This window comes from Natator depressus, chromosome 21 (assembly GCF_965152275.1).
Source record: "Natator depressus isolate rNatDep1 chromosome 21, rNatDep2.hap1, whole genome shotgun sequence".
Lineage (NCBI taxonomy): Eukaryota > Metazoa > Chordata > Testudines > Cheloniidae > Natator > Natator depressus.
This window is the reverse complement of record NC_134254.1, coordinates 8,673,412-8,685,228: the sequence shown is the minus strand read 5'-3', so window position 1 is coordinate 8,685,228 and position 11,817 is coordinate 8,673,412. Positions and strand designations below refer to the sequence as shown.

Genomic DNA, 11,817 nt, shown 5'->3' with positions numbered 1-11,817 from the left:
TGGAAAAATAAATTAACGGTGCCCTCGCAAATTCCACCCCTAAGCCAGACTCTGTCGTCCCTTGATTCACAGTGAAATAGTGAACGGTGATACCCTTTAAATCACTGGGTCTGTGCAATTCACACTTCTTAGAGCTGTTTCAGGCTCTATCCAGACTCAGGTAGACAGCTCCCGCTCAGGTCCCCAGCCCTAGGGCTCCTCTGCAGCCCAGACTCAGCACGAGCTTCCCCATCACAGCCCCTATGCCACTGGGTTGCCCCTGCAGCCCCAGCCTCTCGTCAAGACTACAACTCCCATAATGCCCCGCGCGGCCACGCACGCGCGTCGTCGCCCATGGATTCAAGATGGCGGACACGGTGTCCAGCGGCTCGGGCACGGTAACGGCGGATACCGGGGGGTTAAGTTTCTTGGGGAATGGCCAGCGCACGGGTCAAGGTGGCCGGAGGACCGGCTCATCCGACGCGCGTTGAAGCGGCTGCGGCTCGGGTGGGCGGCTTCGGGGCCTGCTGGGCCGAAGAGAGGGAGGCCCTGATTGGCTGACCTGCTGGAGTAGGCGGGGTTTGGAGCTGGCCTTCGATTGGCCGAAGTGCCTGTAGCCTGATTGACCGCGGTCGCTGCCAATCACATGAAGATTGGCGTGGGCGGGTCTTAAAGGGACAGTGCATGGGTGGCTGCGAGGCGAGCCCCAGTGTCTAGTGCCCTGGCAGGGCTTAGCCCAGGGGTGGGTCCCGTTGGTCGGGCAGAGCCTGGCACTGTGAGGGGATGGAGCAGAGGAGGGGGCACGTGGGGCCCTGGGGCGGGAGGTGCCACACTTGGCTAGGGTGTGAAGCAGAGACTGGGCCCAGCTCATCTGGTTTGCTGCGGACCTGCTTTCCCCTCCCTGGGCTGCTGTTTGCCCCTGGGCACGAGGGGGCTAGTAACATGCTCCTGTGGAAAAGGGGGGCTCGTCTGTCTTTGAGATCCTCCTGCAGTAACACAGGTGGGATTCTTTGAGATTCTCCTGCTAGAGAAACAGGACGTGGTCTGGCAGTATGGTGTCACGGCTGTTTTGCAAGTGGGGGACTGAGGCACAGAGATGTGAATGGGCTGTTTTTCAGAGGCACTACACACCCACAACTGCCAGTGAATCAGATAGGAGGTGCTGTTGCTCATTACTTCTAATTTATTTCTATTATGTATTTGGATTTCAGTAGCAGCCAAGTGCTAAGTGCTACCCTAATGTACAAGACACTGGCCCTAAGTCCAGGAGCCTACAATCTGAGAAGACAAGCAAACTGTGAAGGAGAGACTTATGGTTTATTTTATATTTGTTAAATCAAGGCAGAGCTGGAGGCCTGGCTCCTAGTATCCTGCTGTAAACACTACACCACGCTGCTTTGTTAAAGTTCCACTTGCAACATGCTCACAGTTCTGCCCCCGAGCACTCCAAATTGTTCCAGTGCTGTGAGTCTAATTCTAGTCCTGTCCCATCTGGCGACTTAGCGTGACAATGCAACAGAATCAGTGTGATTCCTAATGCTTATTTCCAATCTGTTCTTTTGCCAGACTGGAATAGGAGGGGGTATTGAAGTCAGGGCTGAGGTGATATTGGCAGAGTTGAGGTTTGGGGAACTGGTATTAGACTCTTGCATGATATCCTTCTGTACCCTACTCCTCTGTGATCAAGTGGTGGTGGTTTTCACTTCGTTGAAGTCATTGTTGACATCTCCTGTTTTTGTGTGTGTGTGGGGATCTGTTTCTATAGAGATCAGGAGGCAAACACTCAACAACGCCCGCAGATAATTATTACTTGGCTCGGAGAAGGACTCTGCAGGTTGTGGTCAGCTCCCTGCTGACAGAGGCTGGGTTTGAGAGCGCCGAAAAGGCAGCGGTGGAAACCCTGACAGAAATGTTACAGAGCTGTAAGTATCTGTATCACAGGTGCAGCTATTTCAACCAATAAAGCAGAGATTTGAGAGGCCAGCATAGTTTCTGAAATAAAATACAGTGGTCTTAAAATCAAGTATTCCCACTGGAAATAGAAATGAGCACCCATGATACAGCAACATTGCTATAATGTAAACAGACCTGACAGATCACCAGAGTAGTTAATTGCTTCTTAATTACTGAAGCTTTACATTGGTCTCTTTCTAAAGTTTAGGGCAACATTTTCAAACAGGCTTCCAATCTTAAATGTATATATTTTGCAAGCACTTATTCATTTGTGTAAATGAGGTAACTAGAGAATGAAAGGATGATCCAGTGGTTAAGGCACTAGCCTAGTACTTAAGAGACTTGAGTTCAGTTTCCTGCCCTGCCCCGGACTCCCTTTGAAACCTTGAGCAAGTCACTTAGTGTCTCTTTGCCTCTGTTCCCCATCTGTAAAATGGGGGTAAATAGCTCTGCCCTGCTTCACAGGGTTGGTTTGAGGATAAATACAGTAAAGTTTGTGAGGTGTTGATGCTCTAGTAAAGGGGACCATAGACGTACCTAAGATAGACAACTATGCACCTAACTTTCTGATTTGTGCACTCACTGCTTAGCATACATGTTTTTCTGAGTTCACAAACCTGGGGTTTTGCATGCTTGCAAATGAATGTGCTGCAAACTTGGTAGACGCTGTCTGATTATTTGATCTTAATGTCTCCATTAAATGATGCAAAGCCATTTTTTTTACAAAAAAATTAAAAATCCAGCATAAGACTTTGTATTCCAAAAGACCTTTTCTTTCCTTTCTAACCTCAATGAAAGGGCTCATTGAAGCTCTCATCAGGTATAAGTGTCTGAAATCAGGATTAGTCTGATATAAATCTGTAAGCCATGGTCTGTTTCAAATGTCCGTGTTCTGCTGGACATTTCTTTCCAGATGTGTCAGAAATCGGAAGGAGCGCCAAGTCCTACTGTGAGCATACAGCAAGAACTCAGCCGACCCTTTCGGATATTGTTGTTACCTTAGTCGAAATGGGTGAGCATCAGACTGGTTCACAGCAAGCTCCAATGGTTGCATCATGAAGGGTTGGGTGGAGGGTTGTTTTGCTGCGCTTGCTCCTGCTGGTATTGGAACATGGCTTGTTTGGCATCTTACCAGCCTGACTAAGAATAACATTGCCTTTCAGATTGGGGCTACTGAGATCGTGAGAGAGCTTCCAAGGACTTACAAGGTCCATTAGTGTTACAGCAGCAGAGTGCTAGGTTCCTGAGCAGTTGGGATCGGGTTGGGAGAGTAGTTTATATCTTTCTGGATGACGCTCAGTGGTATTAAATTCCTCCAGATTTCTCTGCGTCTAGTCTTCTTCAGCTGGAGAGAGAGTTACTAAACTTTGAGGGTTCTGGAGAGAAAAAAGATAGACAATAGAACAGGAGAAGAGGGTGGTCTCAATGATCCAGGTCTTAGTGGAAAGGCCTCATTTTCATGCTCAGATAGGTATAAATATAGACTGAGATCATTTGGAGTTCTGTCCTATTCCCATTGAAGTAAATAGCAAAATTCCTATAGACTTCAGTGAGATCAGAATTGAGCCAAGAAGCAGTGTTTTCTATATGGGCAAGCGCCCACGTTCGTCAGTCCTTGTTTTGTTGATACTCGCGTGATTTCTGTTTCCCCATCTCCTGTGTTTCAGGGTTCAATGTAGAAACTCTCCCTGCATATGCCAAGCGCTCCCAGCGGATGGTCATCACTGCACGTACGTGGGTTATCATCTAGCAAGGAAATTAATTTGTACTAAGCAAGTAAATTGGTGCCATGCAAAACAATAGTAGATAAATAATTCAAAGCAATATAGATAGATTGAAATGGTTGTTAAAGGGATTCTGTCAGGTGATGTTTGGTTGAAAACCTACGTATAGTAAAAAAAAAAAAAAAACCAGATTTTATGGATCCTGAGACCAACAGACTGTTTCCATGGGACTTTATTTTGTTTAAAGTAACATTTTTAACAAATAAAAATCTCTCTTGAGGTTTTGTATCCTAAACATTGCAGAGTCGGGCTAGTGCACAACAACCAGAAGATGAAATTGACGACAAACGGAAGAGAAATTGACTAACCTGTGAATCCACAAGTAATTCTGTGCCTGTAAATGTTTTTGGCCATTTCTAAAATTTTGTGGACCGTAAAATCTTAGCTTGGGGGTACGCCCACCAAATGGGTGAATGCACTTGTATTTCGCACTCCACCAGCCCCTCTGAATGCACCTGTCACGACTTCACTGGGCGATGCTCTGGAACTACTCCCTACAAAGCCAGTCAGGACTCTGGGGGAGCCTCCTCTCTGTGAGCATACTGTCTCCAGGGCAAAAAGCTCACACAGCTTCCACCTTTCTGGGTCTGACCTTGGAGCATTCAGCATCCCCTTCCACACCGTGTGCTCCCCACAGTGAGTCTGCACAGGCGGGGCTCCTGGGGAAGCCAGAGGGTCTTGCACCCCAATTCCACAGTCAGACATTACTCTCAGCCAGCCAGTAAAACAGAAGATTTATTAGATAACAGGAACATTGTCTAAAACAGAGCTTGTAGGTACAGAGACCAGGACCCCTCAGTCAGGTCCATCTTTGGGGAGCAGGGAGGCCAGAGCCCCATCTGGCCCCCCCCTCCATTTCCCCATGGGGGGACAGGGAGGCCAGAGGCCCATCTGGCCCTCCTTCCATTTTCCCCGCCAGCTCCAAAACTGAAACTCTCTCCAGCAGTCTCCCCCAGCCTCCTCCACCCCCCCCACTCCTCCTCCAGCCTTTGTCTCTTTCCCGGGCCAGGAGGTCAGCTGACCTCTTTGTTCTCCAACACCTTCAGCTGGCACCTTTGCAGAGGAGAGGGGCCCAGGGCATCAGTTGCCAGGAGACGGGGTGTCGGCCATTCTCTGTGCAGCCCCTTTAGGGCTCTGCAACAATCACACCCCCTTATCCCACCACCTAGATACTGAAGAACTGCATAGGGGAAACTGAGGCACCCACACAGCATTCAGAGAAAACATTAAGAACATTCCCGCTTCGTCACAGCACCCAAAGAGTTTCTGTTCTTTTGAGGCACGATGGAGACGACTACCTACTGGAAGAGCAGTTTGTATTCAGATTTTCTGTAACTGACAAATGATAAATGAAGGAATAGGGCCCCATTTGTCAAAATAGTTGGTACTGTTCTAGTGTTACCTCATTGCCCATTGAACTTCTCTGTATGGGGTTTGGTGTCCACATACTTACATGGTGGGCTGAGTGCAGTTCATTGTCAATTTCAACTAATCATTGTTCCTTGGAGTGATCTAGAATGGAGTCTGAAACGGTTGCCTAGGGGAAATGGTCTGTCCCTGGTTATACTATAGATAGAGAGATCAGCTCAATTTCTGCTTACACTCCTCTTATGCTGGGGATTGGGCTGAAAAATGAGGACTAAGTTTTTATTATTTAACTGCAGCGCCTGTGACAAATCAGCCCGTGACTCCCAAAGCCCTGACGGCGGGACAGAACAAACCCCATCCATCCCACATCCCCGGCCATTTTCCTGAGTTCCCGGATCCTCACACCTACATCAAAACTCCGGTGAGTGGAAAAGACTTTACAAAATGTCATTCATCGTCTCTTTGGCATTGCAGCAGCAGCAACATAAGCACTGTTAATGTAAGCCTGGTACCCATTTATCTAGGATACTTTCTCATTTACTGTGAATCATCTCATTTACTGGGCCGCAGGTTTCTGTATTTCTGAGCTCTGCAGCTCTCTGCAAGGCATTGTTAGTTGAGAGCTCTGTGTTTTGTTGTGTCATCCACTCACCAATAGTGTCTTTAACTTGAGCTGGCTGTCCTGCATCCGGTAACTCTATTACAGAGCTAGTACCTGCAAGTCCTAAGTCTGCACATCTCCTTGTTCTCTCCCTCCCTGCCCAACAGACGTACCGGGAGCCAGTTTCAGATTACCAGATACTACGGGAAAAGGCAGCGTCGCAGAGGCGTGATGTGGAAAGAGCTCTGACTCGCTTCATGGCAAAGACGGGAGAGACGCAGAGTCTCTTCAAGGATGATGTTAGCACGTTCCCATGTAAGAGCTATCTAAGATGCCCAATGCCAGACACTAAATATAAATGATTTCTTTATCTATCTTGGGTTCTTGCATGGCCCCCATGTAATATCGGAGTACTACAGACTCTTTCATGTATTTATCCTCACAACAACCCTGTGGAGTAAGGAAAGACTGTTAGCCCCATTTTACAGATAGGGGACTGAGTCTCAGGAGAGGTTAAACACATTTGGGGCTTTTTTAATAATACGTTTGCTTCAGTGCTTCCTGACAGCTGTTGGCTTAGAAATAACACACATTTAATTGAGAAGCAAGTCTCCTAAGTTGCTAACCATGCCCTCCTTTCCCCATCCCTAGTGATTGCTGCCAGACCTTTCACAATACCGTACCTGACTGCTCTTCTCCCCTCTGAGCTGGAGATGCAGCAGATGGAGGAAACGGATTCATCCGAGCAAGATGATCAGACGGACACGGAAAACCTCCCCCTCCACATGAGCACGGTATGCCCAGGATCAGAAACTTGGAACTCTCCATTGTGATCCTCCTTGGGTCTGATTATCCTGTCTTGCCCTTTTGAATCATCATTGACATGCCTGGGCAGAGTGTCAAGCGTTGATTTGGGTACCATTTTATGTCCCCTTTGCACCAGTATAAATGACATGCAAAATGTCATAGATCTTTGTCATGCTTCAGCTCACAGAATAGAGCCTTGTGGCTGTTAATGTTGGATCCTGACTATATGAGGGCACTTTCACTGCAACCTCAGAGGAAAGACGATTTCCCTAGAATCCTGTACTGTTCCCATAGGCATCTACTCCCAGTAGGAAACAAGGGTCATCTCCCTGAGTGCTGCTCATTGTTCGTTATCCCTATTGCTCTTGGTTGCTGTGTATCTCTTTGGTCTGCAGACCCCCTCAGCTCAGCTGTTCCTAACTTCAAATATTTATTGTTTTTACTTGGCAGGATGATTCGGGAGCTGAGAAAGAGAATGCTTCAGTGCTACAGCAAAATGCATCCCTGTCCGGCAGCCGCAACGGAGAGGAGAGCCTAATAGACAATCCCTACCTCCGGCCAGTGAAAAAACCCAAGATCCGCAGGAAGAAGTAAGCTGCAGCAAGCTGACTGCATGGAGGAAGAGGAGGCCAGGTGGCTGTCCCACGGAGGTTTCCTTTGCTGCTATGAGTGGTGCAGGACAAAGAGGGGAGATACTGCTGGTCGAGTGGTTGAAGCAGAGGGATGACCTCCTGTACATACCAGACTACACTTCTCCTCCCCCCTACCCCCATGGCTTGGCACGGTCAGTAGGGAAGGGGCATGGAAGCCACCAGTCCTCACACTGGAATCAGCCCATCTACTCCAGAGAACACCTAGCTGCAGCTGTGACATTGCCCCTCTTCATGGGATGGATTCGTCCTGTAAGGAGGAGGCACGCAGAAGGGTTTTCACTGCTTAACATTTCCCAGTGGACTGTGTAGAATGCAAGAATCGATGTGCTTCCACAGGCTGGTGGAGTCCTCGTCTTGACTCAAAGGAAGACTTGTCCATTCCGCTCTGCCTGTCTGCACTGGTGTGCACAGGATTCACACCATGGTCCCTTGTTAACTGTGATCTCTATTTGAACCAGAGATTGGCTTGGGCTGCTGCGCAAAGCTCCATATCTTAAATTTCCCTAGAGTTTGAGGTTGTCCAGAGCTAGAGGTCCTGCCATGAAATCTAGACCCAGATCCAAAGTTGCTGAATATTCAGAGTTGTTGGTGTTTTGGTTTGGCCTAAATCCCCTTGTTCAGGAGCAATGGGCAGGGTTATGCATGTGTATCGGGGTCATGAGGGAGACTGCCCAAGTATGCCACTTATTCTAGTGTTTAAATGTGGAGTTGCAGAAAATGTTCACACTATTTTTTAAAGTGCATTTATAGTGAGAAAATTAACTGTGGTCCCCTTCTTACTCAACAGATCTGTCAGAATGGTTCCCTCTTAATCAATAGATCAGCTTCTTGTGTGTCTTTGTCTTGTTGGTGCATTTGTCTGGCAAAAGTCCAAGATTTTTATGCCTGTTAGCCATAGGGCTGGATTTCTCTCTGCTTTGCACAGCATCTGCTAAATTCACTGTGCAGAGGCTTTATTTGTGAGGAGAGTGTCCAGTAAGAGGCAGAAGAATCCCTGGTGCATTTTCAGTTCTCAAACTTTGTTTATAATGTTGGCAGTTAAAAGTTGATTTGTTTTTTGTTTTTAAATCTGGTAAACTGAGTGCATCTGGTGTGTCACTTAAGAGGAGGGGAATAAATACAGAGGTCCAGAATGCCATGCTTTTCTGACTACAGCTGCACTTAAAAGCAGTAAGCATGCTGTTTATACCTTTCCAGTTAGAGAATGTTTTCCAGCTGTCTGAATGGCAAGATCTAACAGCTGCTTCAGGCTCCCTTTCGATTCTGTTTGGTTTCAGTGCAATCAGGTCCCCTGAGAGTCTGCCAGCTGTTTGAAACCCACTGTGCTAGAAAATTTGGAATACGGAATGAGAATCAATTGACGGACTGTCCTTATGGTCCATTTTGTCCTGTGGAAATAGAGGGCTTTTATTCACTGGAAAGACTCCTTTTCTTTAACAGCCAAAAAACACCGCTCTTTCTTGCATGACCAGTGACCTAGGAATGGTATAAGACTTCACTCAAGCCTGGATCCTGAGGCCCTTACTTAACTTTCACTCAGCCTTTATTCAGACAAAACACTGGTTGACTTCAACAGTTTTCCTTGAGTAAGGATGAGTAAAACCTGAGTAGAGAAACTCCATGCTGTAAATCCATGGACCCAGCGAGGGATTGCCCCTAATACCAAATAGCTTTCTCTGACTGCTAGTGCTAAATGAAAAGATGCCTCTGTGAAAATATTCAGCAATGGCAGAGATTTCATGGCAGATGAAAACATTGCACCCATAGTGGTTGCAGAGGTCAGACTGTCAATTGCAAATGGCTTGACCGCTTCAGACTGCCTTGTTAAACACTATTATTGTTGGAAGCGGGAAGGTTTTGCTCTGAAGCACATGTATACAGGTTTAGCTAAACCACTACCCCTCCCAAAATTGGGCTGCCCGAGAAAGAAAAGTAGGCAGCAGGTTGATGATTTTAAAGCATTTTTTAAATTAAATTTTGGAAAAATAGAAACGAAACGCTTTAGAGCTATTGAAACTGAAAGCAAAATTGATCAGGCCTTTTTTTTAGAAGGCATATGTGGAAAAGATCCTGAGATGAAAAGTATCAAAATCTCATTCCCTTTCCACCTCAGTAATCCAGCTCTTTAAGCTCTCTATCTCTGCAATGAAATTGGTCGTGCTCAACCCTTTCTGTCACTCCACTAACATCCAGCCTACTGCGCATTTGGGCAAGGAACCAGAAATCTGTGGGAAATATCAGTCTCTTGGTGCTCTACCTCCCTTTCTCTGTCCATGTACCCTGTGGTTTATACAGTTGCCCTCTCACCTATCACTCTCCAGCTATCTAGAAATATATCCCTTTGTCTTCCAGTCTCTTCCCCCGGTACTAGCTGGTTTGATGATTCCTGGAACAATTCACCATGCTGTCTCATGAGACTGTGATCAGGAAGCAATGCCCCTGGCAGGCTGGCAGCATTGCCCAGCGGAGAGAGTTGGGTGCTGCTCTCTTATGCGTCAATACATTACCCACTAGAAGAAGTCTCCTTGTCCTCCCAGCTGAAGGACAAGTGTGGCATGGGGAGGTGCTAGGGGGGAGTAATCACAACAGCCTCTTCACTCAAGCCAATTATTGTGCTGAGACCCTGCTTTCAGAAAGCAAGGGCTCTGTGTGCTGTGGCTGAGATGATGGAGTAAAGAAGTGTCCATGCTTGGACGTGCCTTGTTTTTCTGCCAGAATCCTCCTCCCTTCAGAAGACAACCTTGGCCAAAGCAGTGGCTGTTTGTAGTTAATGGTGATGTCACATCACTCCCATGTATAATAGAATGAGGATAAAAACTGGTTGCTAAAGGGAGATTCTAAATGCAAAGGCCGGAGCCTGCCATCTGTGGGTTTCATTCTGTACCATCCAAGTCAGTGGGAGATTTGCCATTGACTTCAGCAGAAGCAGGATTGGGGCCTAAATGCCACCAGGACCAACATGTAAAATTCCTTTTTCCCTGAGGTTGAATTGTTCCATCGTGGGAGGCTCAGAATCCAGCCAGAAGCTCTTAAACGTTATCCCTAGCGAAAGAGCCCTGTACGTGCCATTGTCAAGCCTGCCAGTGCATTTGTTGTATAGAAGAATGTATGTACATACAGACATTGTATATTTATAAATTTATATTTTTGTTTGGGCATTTTGGATTAGGCTTTTTTGATGATAAAAACCTGAGTTGGACAAAAGTAGAATGAAAATAATTATTTTTAAGTTCATAATAAAAGAAGTTCTGTCTCTAATAACAGCGAGTCACTGTCGACGTGTGAACCTTGGATGCACTTAGGGATTGATTGAATGTCTATCCAGGATTAACAGCTTCCCTTAGTTGTTTGTATTCAGCCTTTTCCTCCATGTTCTGGAGTAAGAACTCCACCATCCAGGCCAGCCCTGGAATTTTGCCACATTTCTGAGCTGGAGAGCAATGCCTGGTACTGAAGACTGTCACTGCACTAGCATGGACTGCATCTGGGGTCTGGTACCCCAGTGCATTATTCCAGTTTTACCCTGATCTAGCTCCATTGCTTTCATTGGAGTTGCAAAAAAAAAAAAAAAAGCCCTGGCCCCTGCAGCTCCTTGGGTGACTCACAGAAGAGCCTGAAAGGATCTTGTGCTCCTGTGTGAGCGGAAGACTGCACGTGAATGCAACTGAGGCTCCGTGCTAGGCATAGTCCTCTGCACTGAGAAGCAAGGAGTCTTAAACTCTGCGTGCAACTGCTCCTTTCCCCACAACAGCACAGGGTAAATGAGGGTTGAGGAGAAAATGGGCATGTCTGCACAGACCGAAGGTTAAGACTGATCTCAATCACCAAGAGTGTTAATATGGTGCTTAGCTATACACTCCCTTCTTAGGACCCCCTTACGCTATGAGGCAGAGTAACCATGGCCAAACAGCAATGTGTCATTAATGCAGAATTTCTGTTCCCTGTGCTCCCTGTCCTGTTCATAACGTGAGGCACTGTGCACATGAACTGGGTGCAGCATCGGACCCTAAATTAATCCTACTTTATGTAACGCAAGGCGGTGGGCTGTTGTTAGTCTGGACTGAAATCTGCTCATTTTTTTGCAAATCGTTGCACTCCTTTCTGATGGGTTTCATTTCTCCTCTCTCCTGAGGGAGGGATGGGGGGAGTATGAGAACGAGAAAGCCCTTCCTCTTTTCTAATTTGCCAAGCACACGAAGTATTTGCCTCGTCCATAAATATGCATGCAACGTTTGGTTTGTTCCCAAGGCCAACCACTACCATTGTTGTGAGCTGGGAGGTCATTCTGGGTATCAGGATACAAATGAGCACATCCCATATCCTGATCTGGAATCACTACATCCATCCCTGCCAGAAGAAGTAGTTCTTGAACTACAGGATTGGGGACCCGTTATATCTGAATAATACCTAGCTCTTATACAGCACTTTCCAGGTGTAGATTTCACAGCACTTTACAAAGGAAATCAGTGTCATTATCCCCATTTTACATATGGGAAAACTGAGGCACAGTGAGAGGAAGCGACTTGCACAAAGTCACCCAGCAGGCTCGTGGCAGAGCCAGGAACAAAACCCCAGATTTCCTCAGTCCCAGTCCCCAGTGCCCTATCTGCGAGGCCACACTGTCTCCTTTGGATGGCTATACCAGGAAGGCAATGGGGAACAGGCAGCTTTA

The 11,817-nt window shown here is 46.9% G+C and overlaps 1 protein-coding gene across 3 annotated transcripts; it reads left to right on the top strand.

Annotated features, from left to right (window-relative positions):
• The first annotated feature begins 311 nt into the window (after nucleotides 1-311).
• TAF8 (TATA-box binding protein associated factor 8) lies at nucleotides 312-11,043 on the top strand. 3 transcript variants are annotated; one of them, XM_074936081.1, is made up of 9 exons: nucleotides 337-377; nucleotides 995-1,138; nucleotides 1,745-1,901; nucleotides 2,846-2,944; nucleotides 3,600-3,662; nucleotides 5,381-5,505; nucleotides 5,853-6,000; nucleotides 6,337-6,479; nucleotides 6,943-11,042. In XM_074936081.1, the coding sequence occupies exons 3-9, from the start codon at nucleotides 1,889-1,891 to the stop codon at nucleotides 7,084-7,086; spliced, it is 735 nt and encodes a 244-aa protein (XP_074792182.1). In that variant the 5' UTR covers nucleotides 337-377; nucleotides 995-1,138; nucleotides 1,745-1,888; the 3' UTR covers nucleotides 7,087-11,042. The 3 variants fall into 3 exon arrangements, with proteins under 3 accessions (XP_074792180.1, XP_074792182.1, XP_074792181.1); XM_074936079.1 differs by lacking the exon at nucleotides 995-1,138 and having other exon boundaries at nucleotides 312-377; nucleotides 6,943-11,043; XM_074936080.1 differs by lacking the exon at nucleotides 337-377 and having other exon boundaries at nucleotides 806-1,138.
• The last annotated feature ends 774 nt before the right edge of the window (nucleotides 11,044-11,817 follow it).

Bases quoted from the DNA above. Each gene is read 5' to 3' on its own strand.
- TAF8 (XM_074936079.1), top strand. From the start codon at position 345: ATGGCGGACACGGTGTCCAGCGGCTCGGGCACG. The intron at 3,663-5,380 runs GTACGTGGGTTA...ATTTAACTGCAG, and splicing joins GCGGATGGTCATCACTGCAC to CGCCTGTGACAAATCAGCCC. The intron at 5,506-5,852 runs GTGAGTGGAAAA...CCTGCCCAACAG, and splicing joins ACACCTACATCAAAACTCCG to ACGTACCGGGAGCCAGTTTC.